The sequence below is a fragment of the Lotus japonicus genome, chromosome 1, assembly GCF_012489685.1.
Source record: "Lotus japonicus ecotype B-129 chromosome 1, LjGifu_v1.2".
Lineage (NCBI taxonomy): Eukaryota > Viridiplantae > Streptophyta > Magnoliopsida > Fabales > Fabaceae > Lotus > Lotus japonicus.
Window position 1 is genome coordinate 53,145,741 of NC_080041.1, and position 20,732 is coordinate 53,166,472.

Genomic DNA, 20,732 nt, shown 5'->3' on the forward strand with positions numbered 1-20,732 from the left:
ATTTTAGGAGTTTTTATTTTAATTTGTTAGATTTTAGTAGTTTTTATCTTATTATCAATTAGTACTTTTTAAATGATAGATTTAGTAAGGATTTAGGTTGTTTATTTTTTATTATTATCTTTCTAGGATTTTATTTTAATTAGTTTATTTTAATTTTATTTAGGATTTTCGGAATAAAGAGAAAAGAGAAATTCAGAATAAGAGAGCTGATCCGGTGCTGCTGGCCCACGGAAGCTCCCATGCACGTGCAGGAAATCAATGGCTGTTGTATCCTTCTCGCCATGTGGCATGATGGTGGCAGAGGTCCACCGTAAGACGGTGATGTGAGTTGTACTCGATTCCACCCTATTTGAAGCACGGACCAATTGATGGGTGACACGTGGCGAAAGTAAAGCTTGTTTTTTTTAACCTATCTGATGCCTAGCCCACGTGATGGTACGGAGAAAAGGCAACAGAAGGAGATCCATTATATATTGAATGTTACTTTTATTTTAAGAAAAGGCTTTTGGTGATTGGAATTGAGCACAGACTTCTTAGGGTTTTGAGAGCTTTTGCAAGGTTTCTCCTGAAGATTTTAGGTGCTATTTTCTTTCTCTTTAATTCTTGATTATGACCATGCTTGGCTAAACTTCTTTTAGTACTTGGGATGTGGATCCTTTTTAGGATTATGTTTTGATTCGAATCTTTGCTTCATATAAATTTTATTTATTAATATACGTAGTTGTTTCAATTTATCTTGATTATACTTGAATGCATGCGAGTAATTTACTGATTCCTCTGAGAACGGAAGTTGATTAGGAATTAGAGAAACAAGGAAACAATTAGATTAGGCGTTCCCTACTGCTTGATTCAAGAGTAGAACCTAATTGCGTTGGCTAGTTTAAATAGGACTTAATCTTCAATTCCCTGGTCTAGGTGCTCGTAAAACAGACTTAGTAATTGAATTGAAAGTCTAGGGCGTGTGAGTTATCAACATCTTAGAACATAGGCTAAATCGTCGTAGAGGAGTTTATTAAATTCATATGAACATTGTTAGAATAAAGGCATAGGCCGAATAGGTGAAACAGGACCCAAGTACTATCTTTCTCATCTGATTTCATAAACTATTTGATTTTCGCTTTTACTTTTTATGAGTGATTGCTACAATCTTTAAAATCCTTAAAATTGGTTTTTATTTTCATAATCTAAATATTAGAAGTTAAGAGAATTAGTATTGAATCACAATCCTCGAGGAATCGATATTTATTACTACGGGCAACTTTGTACACTTGCAAAGGAGCTATCATTGCACCTACTGGCATAGTGCCAGCTTTCCCCACGGGTGAAGCATAGAGATCCCCCGTCTGGACACTTGTTACTGTAGTGCCCCACTTTCCTGCACCGGTAACACGTCACTGTTTTTCCCGAAATCTTGTTTCCTGTCACTCCGGTAGCATCATTCCCTTTCATCTCACTGTCAGACGTTCCCCCCTGGAGTGTCTTGCAGTTCACAGCTAGATGCCCCTCTCGGTTACACTTGAAGCATCTCCGTCCAATCACTGAGCACTTGTTAGCAAAATGCCCAAAATTTCCGCAACGAAAACATGTCACACCTTTGTCACCAACTGGCTTCCCTCCAGTATCAGCAGTCGTTGGTTTGTACGCTCTTGAGATAAGATCTCTTCCCTCGGAACGCTGATATGGTCCCCATTGATTGTAGCTCTCCCTTCCGTTGTAGCCTTGGGAACCTGACCTCATCGGTCCCCCAGCTCCTGTTCGGTTCATTCCTCTTTGTTGATACATTGCTGTCGCCATCAGTCGTTGATGATGCTCACGTGCAGCCTCTTCAGCGCGTATATAAGCGTCTTCCGCAGCCTGGTTCATCATTGCCTCGATCAGTGTAGCTATTGCCTCCGCCATCCGGTTAAGGTCCACCATCCTATATCCCATCATACGTCCAATTAGTACTAACCATAAGGTAGCACTAGACAAACCACTCAATCCGATTAAGTAGTAACGCAAACAATTAGAGCGAAAATCGCTCTGCAGACAATCAATTTTCACTCTTTGCAGAGTCACACAACCTAGCACAGAAGACCTATTCCCCAAAGACTCCCAAAAGACTCGACTAAGCTCTGATACCACAATGTAACACCCCGATTTCCGGGTGTCACTTTAGTAAGCAAAAATAAACTTTACGCGGAAAACAGGTAATTTTTTTTTCGTTTGATTCCTTTTAATGAAAGCAATAGAAAATAAAAACATAACCCAACAACTAAACTAACCGATGTACACCATAATATAAACATGTACAGCCTCAGCTGCACTCCCACGTCACGCGCACTCGCAGTGACTCCAAAGTAGTGTGCCCGCTGGCAAATATATACAGACTCCAGAAACGTGAGTGAGAAAGTTTTAATTACAATCCACTAGGAGAAAGTCGGCCTCAAAATGGCCTAAGCAAAGACCCCTATGGTCCGACTGACTCACTGTGATCCCTCAGTAAGAGAACCACACAAAAAGTCATGCGTCGGGAACCTACCCTGTCCCAAAAGCAAGACGAATCAGAGCTCTACACAAAATATGACGCCTGCCTAAACCTACCATTCCAGTACCGAGTCCACAGCGAACTGAAGTCGGCAAGTTGAAGCTCAGCTCCATGCGTCGTACAACTCCCTTCGTCAGACGTCCACGCTCGTCAGTCCTGTCCTCCATGACCCTTCCCCGGTACGTCGCCTGATGACCCACAAGATCGATCACCCAAGCGGTGGGGGCATGTCGATCATCCAGCTCAAACCTGATCCCCCCCCCCGAGGGAGAGATCGTCGAAACCCAATCCACCGTCAACATCTGGCAGCAGGCCGACCGCCCAAACACAAACATGAAACCAAAGCCAAGGCGCTAGGGTCAACTCACGGAAATAAGTAGATATACACTCAACATGTGATATGGGGTATAGATATATATGTTGATATATATATATATAAGAAATCCTAGCATGTTATTGGCTCTAACAATGCTTCAATAAATCAAACAGCACACAATTCCAGTTAGAATGAATGTATGCGTGAAATGCAATCAATATGATCTGGATTGTGACGCGTTCCCGTTCGCCACAAGTGAAGCATTCCCGTTCTTCACTATGGATGAACCATTCCCGTTATTCATCCTTGGTGAACCATTCCCGTTATTCATCATTAATGCATTGGTGAACCATTCCCGTTATTCACCATGAGATGCACAGGTGAACCATTCCCGTTATTCACCCGATTGATGCAATATGGTTAGCCAAACATCGAATCGTCCTCACCACATAAGTGTTTAGCCCAAAACCCAATATCAAAAACCCAAGAGTTAGTGTCGGTCAATACAACACCACTCCCACAACAAAACCCACAAACAAAGCCCAGAGTCAATGTCGGTCAATACAACACCACTCCCACAACAAAACCCACAAACAAAGCCCAGAGTCAGTGTCGGTCAATACAACACGACTCGGAGTTAGTGTCGGTCAATACAACACAACTCGAACAACAAGAGTACTAAAGTACTCGAGAGTTTAGTGTCGGTCAATACAACACACTCCAACAACCAAAACCCAATGTCAAAACCCAGGGTTAGTGTCGGTCAATACAACACAACCCCAACAATAAGAGTACTAAAGTACTCGGTGACTTTCAATCATCACCATAGCTCACCTTAGTGGCTTTCCCCAATTCCAAAACCCACAACAAAAGTCGACTTTTCCCCGTCTTTCGCCATTACTTCCCCCCTTTCGTTCTCCTATGCTTATTCGTTTAGTAAAAACGTTCGAATTGAATTAGTCAGGTTATGAGTTTATTCCTCAAAGTCTAAGTCTCCCAAAGTCTCTAGTTTTCAAAATTCTATTCATTCTAGGTTTTCTAAAAACCCACCAAAAGAAGTTTCCCGGGGAAAGTCTAAGAATACGAACAAATGGCTAAGTCTCAAAACTCAAGTTTGAACTTGCCTAGGGTTGTTCATCCAACTCGAAATATCAAAGATCACCAGATCAATGAATCCCCACTCCGAAGTCGCGTCAGAACGCACCATTCAACAACATCTCAACATCATAAGTTATAGACAACATCATAACATCAGTTCATCATCATAATCAATATCAACACAAAGCATAAGTCGAATTTCTCGACGCCTATCATACAGTCATAGCTAATAAGTAAGTTGCCCTAACCTCGAGCTGCTCCAGCCTCGTGGTTAAAACTTCCTTCACACGAATGCTCTGCAAAACCCAAAGTTCCTTCAACTGAACCTCGGAGAAAAACAAAGCAGAATCCAAACAAAATCGATTAGCTCGATCACAATACAACACATTAACGATAGACAAAGCATTAAAGCTTCAGAATACAACAATCGGATACGAAAAGACAAGTTTTCGAAAACGAAAACTCCACCCCCCATCACTATAAGCTCTCGGCCATAAGGGAAAAGGGGCTCCGGCTCTTTTTCTTCGATCAAATCTGTTTACAAGGTAGTTTTAGGGTAAAACTAAGGCAAAGAATTTGTCGAAACAATTTTCGGACAATCGGATCAAAATATGGCCGTTCAGGGGCGTTTTGGTCCAAAATAAAAGCTCAAAACCTCAAAGTTATCAGTTCGGAAAACAAATTTGACAGCAATGATCCTAACGACATCCGTGACAACAAATCCTAAAGGCACGAAGTCAGATTACGACTTTTCGACAGTAAAGTTTTGAAATGTGCGCAAAAAGGGTTTTTACACAGTTTTTCAGATCTTGGACAACTCGATCGAAATCGGCGAATACTGACGGAGGTTTTAGGCTCTTGGGCACGTAGAGAACAAACCCCAACAGAGAAATCAGGAAAAACGGACAGTTTTACAAAAAGCTCAAAACTTTGAGCACAGAAACGACTACAGAAACGCAGTAGAAACAGTAATCAGAGGTAAGAATCAAGCTAGTTACCTCGGTACCTCGAAGTCGGAACGAACTGCGCGAAGATCGGTCGAGTTTCGGCGAAAATCTCTTCTCCCTCTCCTCTCCACAACTCACGGCCCCAATAGTGAAGAAAATGAAGATATTTTGCTTTTTCGACTATTTATAGGCAGGTGAAATCGCGGGAAAATGAAAATTTCGCGATTCCGATTTTTGCAGCACGTTCATCGATGAATTCTAAGAGAGATTCTGGCAACAGAATTCCAGAACTCAAAACAAATCTCTGACATTTGGGAAAAACGATATCTAAAATCCCAAAAGCGGTGTAAGTTAATCTGTCCCGAAAAACTACTTTTTGCTGTGATGGTCAGACGACAAAACTTCCTTCTGAAGAAAGATTGGAAACGTCGAAAAAAATCTGGCAACGCGGACGGAAACTTCGTTAGAAGTCCCGAATAGAAAAAGTCTTCATCCATCGCTCGAATCTAGGGTTTCGAAGCAAAGAAATTAGCGTCGTCGGACTTCCGAACAGTGAATACTATCGTGCGTACAGTCCAGGGTTCCGAAATGAAACGCTGGTCGAAGAAAAAATAAAGAGAATCTTTAAATTTTCCAAGGATTCGAAATCTTACTTAATACGTTGCTCTAAAACCGAAATTAGCCTATTCTGGACACTCTCGCCATAAGGCAGGTGTGCAGACGACTCGCACTAATTCCTACAGCGACTACGCAATATTCCTCAAGCAATTCCTGAACTTTCTTCTTCATTGATCTTTCACAAACAGCAAACTCCTGTCACGCTTACCCTGATTCTACGCGTGAGTCGGAAATTAACTTGTTCTGCAAATCCAGGTCTTACAACGTGGATGTCCAATTGGAGAGAGAAAGAAGGACTGAAGAGAGAGGGAAGCACGTGAGTTGCACGTGAGACCTGCAACGGTCATCTTCTACCCTCTTCCTCCTTAAAAAACAGAGCACCGTGAGGAAGATGTTTCGAAGCTTGAGATTTAGCGAAAAGGGAAGAGATAAAGAACGAACGAGTCCCTAGAGGCGAGGAAGAAGGTTGAATCAGTTGCTGGTCTCTTTCTCTCTCCAATTCAACTTCCACATCAGCTAAGTGACCATCCACGTAAACCTCCTCCATTAACAAATAAACGGTAGGACCAACGTTGCAGACTGCCAGCAAAGTCAGGGACCATTTGTGTAATTAAATTAGGTGGGGGACTAAAATCGTGGAATTGGTAAACGTCAGGGACCAAAATTGCAATTAAGCCTAATAATAATTAATAATTTCTTTAAAATATTAATATTTATTTTCATTTATTAATATTATGTTTTTGTTTGAGATATTCTTGGCTACAAAACCCCTCGACCTTGAGGCTTCGACACACTTGTTTTCATTTGGATTCATTCAAGTATAAACCAAACCCCCTTATCCTTTTCCCAATCCCTTCTTCATTCACTCCTCTACTCTTCTCTCCTTCTTCTTCTTCTTCTACTTCTTCCATGTCTATCACCTCCTTCAAATCCCTCACAACAATGGCGGAATCATGTCTTCTCTCTGCACCCTCCTCACTCTTCTACAACAAAACCAAACACCTCTTCTTCTCAGCTCCCTCCAGACCCCTCAAACTCCAACTCTCATCCATCAACCCTTCACCCGCTCTCTCCCTCGCCGCCACAACCCACCACCGCTCTTCCGCGCCCCTCTTCGTCGCCCAGACTTCCGACTGGGCCCAGCAAGAAGAAGACAACACGCTCACCCTCGAAGACCAAGAAGAAGGAGCAGAAGGTGTCAGCGAAACCGAAGCGGGTTGGGAACCCAACGGTGAAGACGCTGAAATCGAGGGTGCTGAAGAAGGAGAAGGAGAAGAAGGAGATTACGAGGAACCACCAGAAGAGGCTAAACTCTTTGTTGGGAACTTGCCTTATGATGCTGATGGTCACAAATTGGCCGAACTTTTCAACCAAGTTGGAACCGTGGATCTTGCGGAGGTTAAATTATTCTCTTTTTTATCCTTGTTTGGTTGAAATGGTATTGTGTTTTTGTGCTGAAGTGAAATTATGTATGGTGTTTTTGGTTTTAGGTTATTTATAACAGGGAAACTGACCAGAGCCGTGGCTTTGGATTTGTCACCATGAAAACGGTTGAAGATGCTGAGAAAGCTGTGGATAAGTTAAACGGCTATGTAAGTTTTATATGACTTGTTTAGGTTTTGCAACATGTTAAGCTTGAGTTGTATGCTTGCTGTGTTGTGAACCCTTGTTTTGTTTTTAAATCTGCTAGACTTTGCTGTTTGTAAGTATGACTGTATCCAGCCAGAAGTAGCTGAATGTATTATGAATTTTGCATCAGAGAACATGAAGTGTGGAATTCATATACTAAAATAATAACATGAGTCCTAAAAGCCATCAGTGTTCTAAAAGCCAGCACTTCATATCTACATTATATTATTTGTCCACTTATTGTGATATTCTGTATATATTGGTTAGCAAAATTCCAAATAATATGAGTTGCAAGCTAGGTGAATGTAATTGCCCAAGAAGTATTGGCATGAATAAATGTCCAAGACCATTATGACAACCATTTGAAGTGTCTGTGCTTCCATGCTCCTAATCTCATCTTTGAGGAAAGATATGGGAATTTCTATCCTGAACATATAGAGAAGCTGAACATCTCAAAAAGTACTTTTTTTCAGATTTATTGTAGACTAATTAGTTCACAAGTTTGGGTAACATTCTTCAAACTTTTCAAATTGCACCTCTTATGTTTCTCTGAACCTGGTAAGTGTAACACTTAATTTTTTATGTCTCAATTAATCCCGTTAACAAGAATAAATGCCATTTCTGTTAACATTTGAATTGGACTGTAGAACTTATACTACAAAGGTACAATCTCTAAGTTGTACAAATATGTGAGGGGGTTTGTGCCTGATGATGACATTATAACACCTTCCTACGAGTTATATAGTTACATCATAAAAGCAGGAGATCCAATCCATACAACTATTTGTAATATTTTTGTTTTCAAGTCAATGACTTGGGAGTTTAAATGAATGAAATAAAGCAGAACCTTTATGATTTTGAATAGTTAAATTTCACATTACTACGGAAACTTTTCTGCATGTGCTGAGTTGAGCTGTATGCTCTTCTATTTCTGCATACAAGTCATAAATGTCTTACATTTCTTTCACTGCTTTTATGATGTTTTTTTGGTTCTTTTGGACCTTACCCAGCTTTTCTGCAACAGGATTTCGGTGGTAGACTGTTGACTGTTAATAAGGCTGCTCCAAGAGGATCTAGGCCAGAACGTGCCCCTCGTAGCTTTGATGCCCAACCTGCCTTTAGAGTATATGTTGGTAATTTGCCATGGGATTTTGACAATAGTCAGTTGGAGCAGGTTTTCAGTGAACATGGTAAGGTTGTGAGTGCCCGGGTAGTGTATGATAGAGAAACTGGACGATCACGTGGCTTTGGCTTTGTCACAATGTCTGATGAGGCAGAATTGAATGATGCCATTGCTGCCCTTGATGGTCAGGTATGTTAAATTATCCATGGTCACATGCATTGATAATTAAATATGCTGAAAGCTGAAACATGATTGTTATGGGTTCATGTATGGTAATAGTCTGAGTTTATCATGTACAACTTTTGAAATTGCCTCTTTCGTGTGTTCCTTTGGGGGTTGGGGCCTATGGGGTAAGGTGAGTCGACGTACAAAAAATGAATCAGTTTTTTTTCTCAGAATCAATTATGTAACCAAAAGCTTTACAGAGAAATTTCTCTCCATAATTGATTATAATTTCATAATCAGTTGTAGAAGGATTTCTAAACACACTTATATGATTCTTTTTTGGATGACTTTCTGATATGGTGGTTCATGTATTGCAGAGTTTGGGCGGGAGGACAATCAGAGTGAATGTTGCAGAAGATAGGCCAAGGCGTTCCTTTTGAGTGGTACCTTAAGTAATCCCCATGACAGATGCTGGAGTTCTTTCTCTATTTTAAGAGCTGAGGATAGTGTCTATATTTCTTCTACTTAAAACATCCTTCTTTGGGCAGTCATTTTCGTATTAGATTTACCTATTGTACTGTTATTATTTTGTTGTCCCGATTAAAAGTGTATTAATTCCGATTCCTGAGATTTTGAAGAAAGCTTTCGATATTTTTTTTTTCATTTTGCTGTTTGTTGCATTTTATGAAATGAGAAAACCGGCCAAGTCCTCTTGCAACTATTGTGCAAGCTGATAAAACTCTGCGTGTAAATTTTCTGCTTCATTTGATAGGAGTTAATTCAATTGGATGTAGGGATGACAATTGACATTGGGTAGGATACATAGTTTTATGCTACACATTTTTATACCCGCATTTTCAAAAAGTATTGATACTTGTCCCATACTCGTGTGGGTAGTAATTTGAGTATCCATCCTCATACCTACTAGATACCTATGCGCAAGTATCCATTACCCTTAAATTAGCTAATTAAAATATAACTTTCAAAAGATCTTTTAATAGAAAGCTAAAGTGTAGCTTCCATATTAAAATAAAAAATAATTAATTAAAATATTAAAGATTATTCAAATACAAATAAAATCGTTAAGCTATGTATAATATTTTTAAAAGTTAAGTGAGAAAATATAAATATTAAAGCTAACAATTTTTGGACATGACTTTATAATTTCAGACTTGTTAATGTATTGCTAAAGTTTTAGGTTATTGGTAATATATTGCCAAAATTTCCGTCAGAGTGATCCACTTTCATCATACATGTTGGTACTTTGCATGGAGCGGCTAGCCATGCAGATTCAGAAGTTTGTGGAATAGGGGTGTTGGTGCCCCATCCGGGTCACAAAGGATGGGATTGACATATCTCACTTATTCTTTGCGGATGATGTTTTGTTGTTTTGTCAGGCTTCTAAGGAACAATTGCGCCTTGGTAGCTGAACCTTGGAGGGTTTTTGTGCCACATCAGAAATGAAGGTTAATCTAGATAAGTCAAGAACGTTTTTCTCTAAAGCGGTGGACCAAAGAAAGCAATGGGAATTGTCTACCATTGTTGAAATTTCCAGGGCGAGTAACCTTGGGAAGTATCTTGGACTTCCACTGTTGAAGGGAAGGGCGACAAGAGAACACTTTGCTCCTCTCATTGATAAGGTAAATTCCATGTTAGCTTCTTGGAAGAATAACCTTCTTAATAGGGCAGGCCGAGTATGTTTGGCTAAATCAGTGCTCATATCATTGTCGGTGCATGCTATGCAATCGCTTTGGATTCCAGATTCGGTGTGGGAGCAAGTGGACAGATTAGTGCGAAACTTCGTATGAGGGAAAGGAGGTAACACACGCAGTTGGCATCTTATTGCGTGGAAGGATCTAATTCAGCCCAAAGCAAAAGGAGGGTTAGGGATTAGAATTGTAAGGAAGAACAATGAAGCTTTGTTGGGCAAACTTGTTCATAGCATGATGAATGAGAAAGACAAGCTATGGGTCCAGGTTCTAACTCAGAAAATCTGCCGAACTGAATCAATTTTGACAAAGCAATTCAAGTTGGGGGGGCTCATATGTATGGCATGGAATATTGATGGTTACAGACGCAGTGAAGCATGGGTTCAGTGTGAAGCTTGGGGATGGATCATTGATGACCCGAGGTTGATTCTATGTTTGTCGAGTCCTTCTTGTTTCTTTCTTTTCCTTTTAGAGTCCTTTATTGAGTTTTAATTGTTCATGTTTGCATCTGCATTAGTTTAGGTGTTTTTCATTTATTTCTTTGATATTTTTACTACTTCTAATTAGTTTTAGTTAGAGAGTAATTCCGATGGTCAGATTTGAGCTGAAGTCCTTTGAATTCATGAGTGTTGATTGCATATTGGGAGTTTCATTTGATGAATTGATTGAAAGAAAGTTGAATAATTGTGATTGAATGCATGTTCTCATGAGTTACATTGTTGTTTTGATGGGTTCTTGAGATTCTTTTCAGGTTTGATAGTTGATGCCTGATGATGGTGGTGGAAGACCAAGTAATGAGCCATGATGCTAGGAGAAGTGAGAGTTACAAAATTGAAGAAAAACCAGATGAGCTAGGCATGTGCGCCACCTCGCCACGCACATGCGTGGTGACTAAACCTGATGGCCACGTATGTGCGCCACCTGGCCAAGCACATGCGTCGTGGCCTGACATGATGCTGCGATTTGAGCGTTTTGCCCACGCATGTGCGTGGAGGAGGTCACGCATATGCGTGGATGACTGCTGTAAACTCTATAAATAGGGCTTTTGTTATTTCTTCTAGGTATCTTGTAACTTTTTGAACAAAACTTAGAAGTTTAGGTTCTTGGAGCTTGTGGGAGGCTTCATATTACTCTTGTTTCAGGTTTTTGTTCTTTTATTTTGCATTATGAATTCCCTAGCCATGCTTGGCTTGTTTACCTTTGCACCTTGGGGATTGTGGATTCTAGTTTAAGTTATGTTATGAACTTCTGAGTTTCTTATACTCGCTTGAATGCATGCAAGTGTTTGACTTTCTTCTTGCACAACGGTAGTTGGTAAGGATTAAGAGACTTGAGATTAGATTGATTTGTTTGCTATCACTTAGGCATAAGGGTGAGAACTTATTGTGTTGGCATGAACATAGAAGCTTCATTCTTCAATTGAGTTGACTAGGTACTAAGGCATAAGCCTTAGCAACCTGAGATTGAATGATTTGCTTGATTAAGGTATTAACAAGTGAAGGTAAATGTTACATCACCATAGAAGGGGTTCTAAAGTTCATATAAGGATTTGGTTGTAAGAAACATAATTGGACTAAGTGAAACTTTACCCAGGGTACTTTTTTATCTGAATTACAATTCTTGCTTTTCATCAAAAGTGTATTAAACACAACAAAACCTCAAACTTATATTGCTTTCTTTTTCACATTCTGAACACTAAACTCTTAGAACAAATTGATAAACAACTATCCTCGTGGTTCGATATCTTTTTATTACTTGGATCAATCCGTACACTTGCAGAATTGCTATCAATCATCATGTTTGTGGTACTAGAATTGGATGGGTACAGGCTCGCTGGCTTGCAGAGTTCCGTTTGTTAACATATCGGGCACTAAATTGGTGGCAGTGGACATATGGAGGCATGGAGCATGGAACTTTGATGGGCTATATACTTAGATTCTGTAGGAGGTGAGGATGGAAATCATGAGCATTCAGGTCCCTGTAGTTCATAGTGGGGTGGATCGATTTTTATGAAAGGAAGAAAGCAATGGGTGTTATACTACAAGGTCAACGTATAACTTACTTCTTGAGGATGGAGGCCATGAATTCCGATTTTGGAGCCTGGTATGGAAAGCTAATGCACCAGAAAAAGTGTGCTTCTTTCTCTGGTTTGCGGGCAGGAATGCGTTGCCTACTAATGCCAAAAGACACCATAATTACATTGCGAGCACAACGACTTGTATCAGATGCGGTGCGCCATCGTTGGACAGGGATCATGTGTTGCGTCGATGTATAGGGTCAGCGTGGATTTGGAGTCAATTCATGAGAGCGATTGTCGGCGTTCCAGCGGCATCACCTCTCTGATTCTGGTTGTTCACTCAGTTGCAGGTTAGCAACAATGCCCTGTTCTGTGCAATTGTTTGGAATATCTTGAAGTGGCGCAATAGTTTCGTTTTCAAACAAGCACCACGACACCCATGCGAAGTTCTGCATCGAATTGCTCTTGATGTTGGGGAATTCCAGCGTTGGGGAGAGGAATTGCCCAGGTTGTGTCCGCCGCTGATCATGGTGTTTAAGAGGTGATGCTTCATATCGATGGAAACTGGTATCATAAGGTTGATAAGATGGGAGGAGGAGGAGTCATTAGGGACAACAATGGTAGATGGATTTCGGGTTTTGCATTGGTGTTTGGTGCGGGGGACGCGTTCAAAGCGGAGCTTACGACGATCCTGCGTGGCTTAGCTCACACTTGGCGTGGCTTAGGATTATGATTAGCGAGAATTGGGATTGGAAGGTCTGGACGATCCCGCCTTCCGCTGTGGTTCCCTTGCTTTGCCAGGATGTAGTTGCGTAGTTTCTTGTTTCTTTTATTTCCTTATTGTAACAAAAAAAAATCGCTAAAGTTTTAGGTTACCTTATAAATCTAACTACTTTATTTTTTAAAAGAGTAAGTTGGAGTATTATAACTTTAAGTTTGTGGATATATAATGTGTGTGTAGAGAGTTCGGTTGAGCAGCACCAATATCCATGAATTTTTGTGGATTATTACTTAGCCTAACCTCATAATAAGTTATTATGGACTAGTCAACTTAATTAAAGCAACAATGCAAGACAACTAGAGTTATAATTTCCTTTTTCTTTCTGATCTGATCTAATATTTGAAAGTGAAAAAGTTGCATTATTTTAAAGTTAATCAAAGTTGAGCCGGTGAAACAATGAAGGTTTATTTAATTAGCTTTTTGATCTGATCTATATCTGATCTGATCTATTATCTTAACAATGAAGGCTTATTTAATTAGCTTTGCTTGGCAGCTTAGATCAAGTGGTTGTAGATTAGTTTTGTTCCCTTCTTTCTGGAATATGGTTGGTTTTTTATTTCAATTGGGAGCTGCTACATTGAGGCATAAATACCTGCAATCTGGTTTCTGCCTGTTGTTGCAATATGGCTTTTGTCTGATGCAATTTTTATCTGTTTTATCTATGGTTCTTTCACTTATTTGGCTGCACGGGTGTGGTGATCTGAAGTGGAATATAGGGCATTTTGTCCAATGTTTTGGTGCAGTTTTTTCTGAAAAATCTTTGCTGCTATGCAGCTTGGGATCTGCTGCATTCATTGGCTTTTCTCTTTGTATTCATTTCAGTTCCTAGAGGCTAGTAGTTTATGCCATGTTGGTACCTTTGTTTCTTTGCTTTTCTTTTTATCTTACCTTTCCTTTGCTTGCAGTGTTGTGTCGTTTGTTTTCTAGTTTAGATAGTCTTTTTCTTTTGGCTTTCTGATGCCTTCTTGTAATGACTCTATTGCTATCTATATATTATTCTCTTCTTTCGAAAAAAAAAGTTGTATTCAAATGAATCGGAACATTCGATGATTCAAATGACAGGCTATTTGTTATCTTAAGCTTAGCCTTTATGTGTTGGTATGTTGATGGAAGTGATATCCTAATATTTAGTTCATTTGCAACTAATTGGAAATTAAAGCCTAAATCCACTTTAGGGTTGAATGCCAAGATTTAGGTTTAGGTTAGCTTACCCGTTTACTTCTGATACTTTGCAGAAAGCTTGGCGCCTGTTGTGGAAAAGTACTTAGCTTGAGTTGAAAAAACAGTAGAACCTGAGTTGTTTTGGAAAGGTACTATCTAATATTCACAGCTCACATTGCTAACTAGTTTCTTTAAAAGTTGTATTCATTTTGATTTTGAGTTACTTCAATTAACTAGTTTCTTGTGATTTTCAGAGCAAGAACCCTCGTCTGCCGCATCTTTGCTGGTCTCTTTCTCTAATGTTTTGCTCATGCTGGCTTGCACGCCTCTACTGATATGTTGACTATTTTTTGCACTTGTCTTTACTAGTTAGTTTCTGTACTAGTTAGATTTGTTCTAGATCTTCTAGTCTATTCTGTTTTTTTGCAATTTTGCTATGTATTTTCCTTTGATGTTTAACTCACTTGAGAGAATGTGTTCTCAATATCTCTTTTATTCTAATAAATTTTCATTTAAAAAAAAATATATTCAAGTCAAATTAGTGTAAAAAAAACGCAAAAAAAAAAAGCAAATGGAAAAAAAACATTTTACATCGGTTTCAAACATAACCGATGTGGTAAGTACACATTTCACATCAGACGTCTGGTATAACCGATGTGAAATGTACACATTTCATATAAATATAAACCGATGTAAAAAATGTAATTAAAAAAAAAAACGAATTTACATCAGTTTCAAACAGAACCGATGTGAAATGTATCTATTTCACAACGGTGTTTTTGTCTCACCCAATGTGAAATGTGTATATTTCACATCGGTGATACCAGATGTCCAATGTAAAAAAGTACTTACCACATCAATTTTGTATAACCGATGTGAAAATGTGAGGACATACCACATCACTTTTACTTACATTGGACGCAAATCGATGTGAAAAGTACTTTTTCTAGTAGCAATTTCATCTAACAAATTTTTTCCCTATCTATCAAAAGTACATTTTACGGGGACTCATGGATGGAACCACGTTTCACCAAAAGGAGCATTCGCCCCCTTGAACACAAAAGTACTTCTATATATACTATACATAATATATTAAGCCCTGCATCTGAGTTTCTATATTTCGCCCCCCACCCCTACAAAAAAAAGCTGCACGTTAGACATTAAGGCAGATAAACATTAAGACACTTAAACTAGTCAACCTATAGCCTATCAAAAAAATGAAGCTAAACGATTATTTATGGAAAAATTATAGTAAGACATCCGTATAGTGTAAACATTCAATAGGTATTTAGAGGGAGAAATGAATAGATGAAAGTAGTAAATTGAAGTGATATATAATAGAAGCAAGAGATAAAAGAAAAAAAAAAGAGATATCTATTGGATGTTTGCATTGTTTCTATCCCTGAATATCAATACTTTTATTTTTACAATAGAATATTAGAGAATGTATGTGTATTGCAACTTCAGCGACATAACCCGGTTAAGGTAAATTGGACGGTTTTTCCCACAAGAAATAATTCTCGTAAAAGAGTAGTAAACATTGATAATGTTTTTGATGTGTTAATTTTTTGTCCCCCTCACCAATTTTTTTTTGGTTCTATTGTAAACTTAATCATACTAAAGCATGGAAAAGAAGGATCTTAGAATTCATAGTTTTCACACAATAAGAATGGTTGTGGAGTACTAACCTCTATTCATGAGTGTGATTGATCCTCTTTGACGTTCTTGCATAATGTCATTCAGCAATGTAGAAAGATTTTTATGTTCTTCAACAATAGAAAAACTTTTCTATCTCCTTCTCGTTCTTTCTATACTCTTTTTTATTGATGGCAAATATAGAGAAATACTTTTATGGGCAAAGATAGGAATAATTGGCTTGTTTTGGTGGTGGGATCAGGCCATAGAGGGTGGTGGCTATAGTGTCGTGGTAAGGGGTAGAACAATAGTTTGGGAGAAAGGCAGAATTCGAACCTACGTAGAAAAACTTCAACAGATTTACGGTATGCGCTTTTGACCACTCGACCACTCTCCCCTTCCCGGGCCGGAAGGCAATCTTTATCAAGTCTGACCTCGGGACAGCAATTGCTTACCTTTATTCTTCTTCAACTGAAATTCATTATCTTCCTTTCCTATTGGATCTCTTGCTTTCAAGTTCAGAAATTTGCAGAGCAAATTGAATTGAAGAAGAAGAATCGTATTGAACAAGATTGAAAGTATATGGATTTACAATGTACAATACTTATTTATACTAGCTATAATAGAGTACACCATAACTATTCTGTTACTCTACTACACCCTATTCTATTTCCAAATCAGTTAGCCATAACTGCCTCTTGCTGAGTTGGCTTGCTTAGCTGTCAAATTTGTTATAACAGAATTGCTGAGCTGTCCACAACTTGTATCAACCCTGCTAGGAATCACTTCAGAGTTTGTAACTTGTGTGAGCTTGTTTTCTTCATTGCTTGGTACCATAGAACTTTCCTGATGTTCATTCAATAGCCTCCCACAAGCTGAACCATGGTAGATATCTAACATGTTGAGCTTGCTTAATAGGAAAGAGAAAGGTCCTACTGAAAGAGCCTTTGTGAAGAAATCTGCCACTTGAAATTTTGAAGAAATAGGCAATAACCTCATTAAACCAGCTTCTGATTTCTCCCTTACTATGTGGCAATCAATCTCTAAATGCTTAGTTCTTTCATGAAAAACAGGATTAGCAGCTATATGAAGGGCACTTTGGTTATCACAGTAAATGACTGAAGGTTTTACAGGTTCAATCTGAAGATCCTTTAGCAGATAAGTAAGCCATTGTAGCTCACAAGTGGCTGAAGCTAGGGCTCTATACTCTGCTTCTGAGGATGACTTAGATACTGTCTGTTGTTTCTTTGATCTCCAACAAATTAATGACTTTCCAATGAAGAAACAATAACCAGCCACTGATCTTCTAGTGTCTACACAACCTCCCCAATCTGCATCACTAAACCCCAACAATTGTACGACAGAGCTCCTTGGGAAAAATAACCCTTTTCCTGGACTCCCTTTCAAATACTTTAGAATTCTATGAGCTGCAGCATAATGAGTCACAGTTGGATTGGAGAGGAACTGACTTAGCTGCTGAACTGCAAAGGTTATATCAGGCCTGGTTGTAGTAAGATAAAGTAGTCTTCCTATGAGTCTTCTGTATGAAGAGACATCCTCATAGGGTTGCCCCCCATCTTGAGATAATCTGGAAGATGGAGCAAGAGGAGTACTCACTGGTTTGCTGCCCAAGACTCCAGAATCATGAATCAAATCAAGACAATATTTCCTTTGACACAAAGAAATACCTTTGGCAGAATGAGCAACTTCTAAACCCAGAAAATACTTTAAGACTCCTAAATCCTTGATCTTAAAAGCATTATCCAAGGCTGTTTTGATCCGTGTAAACTCATCCAAAGAATTTCCAGCTAAGATAATGTCATCCACATAGATAAGCAAGACAGTAAAACTCTGGCCTTGAGTTTTAGTGAACAAAGAATGATCAGAATGTGCTTGCTTATAACCACAAGTAACTAACAAACTAGTGAGCTTGGCATACCATTGCCTACTAGCTTGCTTAAGTCCATATAAAGACTTATGAAGCTTGCAGACTTTTCCAGAATCAACACAAGAAACCCCTTCTGGTACCTTCATATACACATCCTCATATAGATCTCCATGAAGGAAAGCATTATTGACATCTAGTTGATGCAAATGCCAATTGTTCACAGATGCAAGGGCTAAGACCATTCTGACAGTAGTAAGTTTAGCTACTGGTGAGAATGTGTCAAAATAATCTATCCCTTCAATCTGATTATAGCCTTTAGCTACTAAGCGAGCTTTGTACCTCTCTACTGTACCATCTGCCTTCCTTTTGATTTTATAAACCCACTTATTATCAATAGGTACAACATTAGGAGGTAGTGACACTAGACTCCATGTTCCATTAGCCTCTAAAGCAGAGATCTCTAAATTCATTGCATCTACCCAACATTTGTGTTTGGAAGCCTCAGCATAAGTGTGTGGTTCAGAATCAAGAGACAGGGACATGACATATGCATGATGTGGAATAGACAAATTAGAGTAGGACATATAGTTAGAGATAGGATATTTAATACCTGAAGATGTTTGGCTAGCTTTACAAGAAGAGGAGGCTGTATGAAAAACATAGTTTCTGAGATGTGATGGTTGATGTCTAGGTTTTGTAGATCTCCTTGTCTGATCAGAAACAGAAGTTGCTGATGGAGATTCTGGACTTGGAAGAGGCACCTGAACTGATGTAGCATCTGCTGAGGGAATTGAAACTGACAAGTCATCCAGAGAATTAGAGGAAGTTGCAGGAGAAGAAGTCTCTGACATAGGATCAATACTAGTGCCCTGAGTATCCTCATTCTCAGGTGTGAAAACAGACCATGGCATTGCTTCTGACTGATGATAAGGCAAAATATGATCATAGAAAATGACATTTCTTGAGACACTCAAGGCTCTACTCATCATATCCAGCACTACATAACCCTTTGTTCCAGTTCTATATCCTAGAAAAACACATTTTCGAGCTCTAGGATCTAGCTTGAGCCTAGCATTATGTAGAGTGGATACATAACACAAAGATCCAAAAACCTTGAGGTCTTTCAAATCTGGTGGCTGCTTGTATAAAAGTTCAAAGGGTGATTTATTATGCAGAACTACAGTTGGTACTCTATTGATTAAAAACACTACATGTTGCACTGCATAATTCCAGTATTGTTTTGGCAATTTGGACTGAAATAATAATGCTCTCCCTATGTTTAAAATGTCATGATGTTTTCTCTCCACTCTCCCATTTTGCTGAGGACATTCTACACATGAGGTTTCATGAACAATGCCACTTGAAGCATAAAAATTATGAAGTGTAAACTCAGGCCCATTGTCTGTTCTAATAGTTTTAACATTAGCACCAAACTGAGTCTTAGCATACATCACAAAGTCCTGAACCTTAGAAGATACTTCTGACTTCTGTTTCAGCATGATTATCCATAGATATCTAGTATTATCATCAACAACAGTTAAAAAATACTTATGACCATGTACTGTTGTCATGGAAAAAGGACCCCAGATATCAAAGTGAAGTAAGTCAAAAGGTTTGACAGCTTTATTTATGCTCAAAGAGTAAGGTAATCTCTTTTGTCTAGCCATATGGCATACATCACAAACTAAAGCAGTGGCTAATGCCTTATTTACATGAATATAAGGATGAGACTTAGTCATAGCTAGTAGTAGTAGCCGTATTAACCCTTGACTCTGCCTGCGCTTTCTGCTCCTCTGGCTGACCCTCTAGACCATCAACCATCAAGTAGTATAAGCCTCCCTCTTGCTTAGCCAAACCAATCATCTTCTGGGAATTGAGGTCCTGTATCAAAGAGTGTGAGTAATAGGATTGAACAACACAAGATAAGTGTTTACACAGTTTAGAAGTAGAGACAATGTTAAAGCTAAATTGTGGTACAAAAAGAACATTTCTTATGGATAACAATGGAGAGAAAACCACAGTACCAGCCAAATGAGCATTGACAATAGTACCATTAGGTAACTGGACATGAATAGGACTTATCTTGTAATATGTGTGAAATAAATCCAATGAAGAGCACACATGATCAGTGGCTCCTGAATCTAATATCCAGGAGCTACAAGCTTGTGCAGAAGTAGTATAAGAAGATAGAATTATGGTTCTACCTTTCCCTGTAACATGAGAGGTATCATGAGACTTATGCTGAGCATGAAAATGATTAACATGATGTGGATTCTCTTGAATCCTTAGCTGATTGACATGTGAAGAACTTGCAGATTGGTTATCAGTAGTTCCTTGAATCAAGCTTAAAAGCTTCTGACATTGTTCTGGTGTAAAACCTGTGAATGATGGTGTAGAAACAGATGAGGAACTAGTCCCATTAACATGAGAAAAATGATTTGTATCTGATTGCAGAGACTGATTTTCTTCATTTAAAACAGCATGATCACCATGATGACTGTCATCTGACTGAAAATTATTAACAGATCCAGAATTATTTGATCTAAAAGATTGTGGAAGACCATAGATCTTATAGCATGTGTCAATAGTATGGCCTATCCTCCCACAGTGTGAACAAATTCTGTTCCCTCTACCAGTGCCTTGATAGTATCCTCTACCATTCCCTGTGTTAGCAGCAGGAGTAGAACTCCTTCCACCATAGTTCTGATTTCCACTATAGTTCTGATTTCCTTGACCTCTGCCTCTACCATAACCATTTCTTGAATCAACAGCATTAACCAAGGATCTTGACTCATTCACATTCTGACTTGAACTTCCTGAGGAAGATTGCCTCTCTTGTTGTATGACCATTGAAAACACCTCATTCAATGTTGGTAAAGGTTTCATGAGTAGAATTTGTGAACGAACAGTAGCAAATTCTTCATTAAGACCTGTCAAAAATCTGATTATATAATCTTGATCCTTGTAAGACTTAGCATGACCCTGACATGGACATCTAGCATTGCAGATGCATATAGGTAATGGTCTAAAACCATCAATTTCTTCCCATAAAGTCTTCAATTCAGTGAAAAAATCAGTAACTGTGGATGAACCTTGTCTCAAATTGTAAATCTCACTT

General features: G+C 38.9%; 1 protein-coding gene and 1 long non-coding RNA gene across 2 annotated transcripts; both read left to right on the top strand.

The window, feature by feature from the left end:
• Positions 1 to 6,299: 6,299 nt before the first annotated feature.
• On the top strand, positions 6,300 to 9,086 carry LOC130725913 (28 kDa ribonucleoprotein, chloroplastic-like). The gene is made up of 4 exons (XM_057577138.1): positions 6,300 to 6,904; positions 6,997 to 7,098; positions 8,160 to 8,447; positions 8,801 to 9,086. Exons 1-4 carry the CDS (start codon positions 6,416 to 6,418, stop codon positions 8,861 to 8,863), a joined length of 942 nt encoding a protein of 313 aa, XP_057433121.1. The 5' UTR covers positions 6,300 to 6,415; the 3' UTR covers positions 8,864 to 9,086.
• Positions 9,087 to 13,388: 4,302 nt separating this feature from the next.
• On the top strand, positions 13,389 to 14,577 carry LOC130726084 (uncharacterized). The gene is made up of 3 exons (XR_009014712.1): positions 13,389 to 13,779; positions 14,166 to 14,240; positions 14,346 to 14,577. It is a non-coding gene; the product is annotated as an uncharacterized LOC130726084 (long non-coding RNA).
• The last annotated feature ends 6,155 nt before the right edge of the window (positions 14,578 to 20,732 follow it).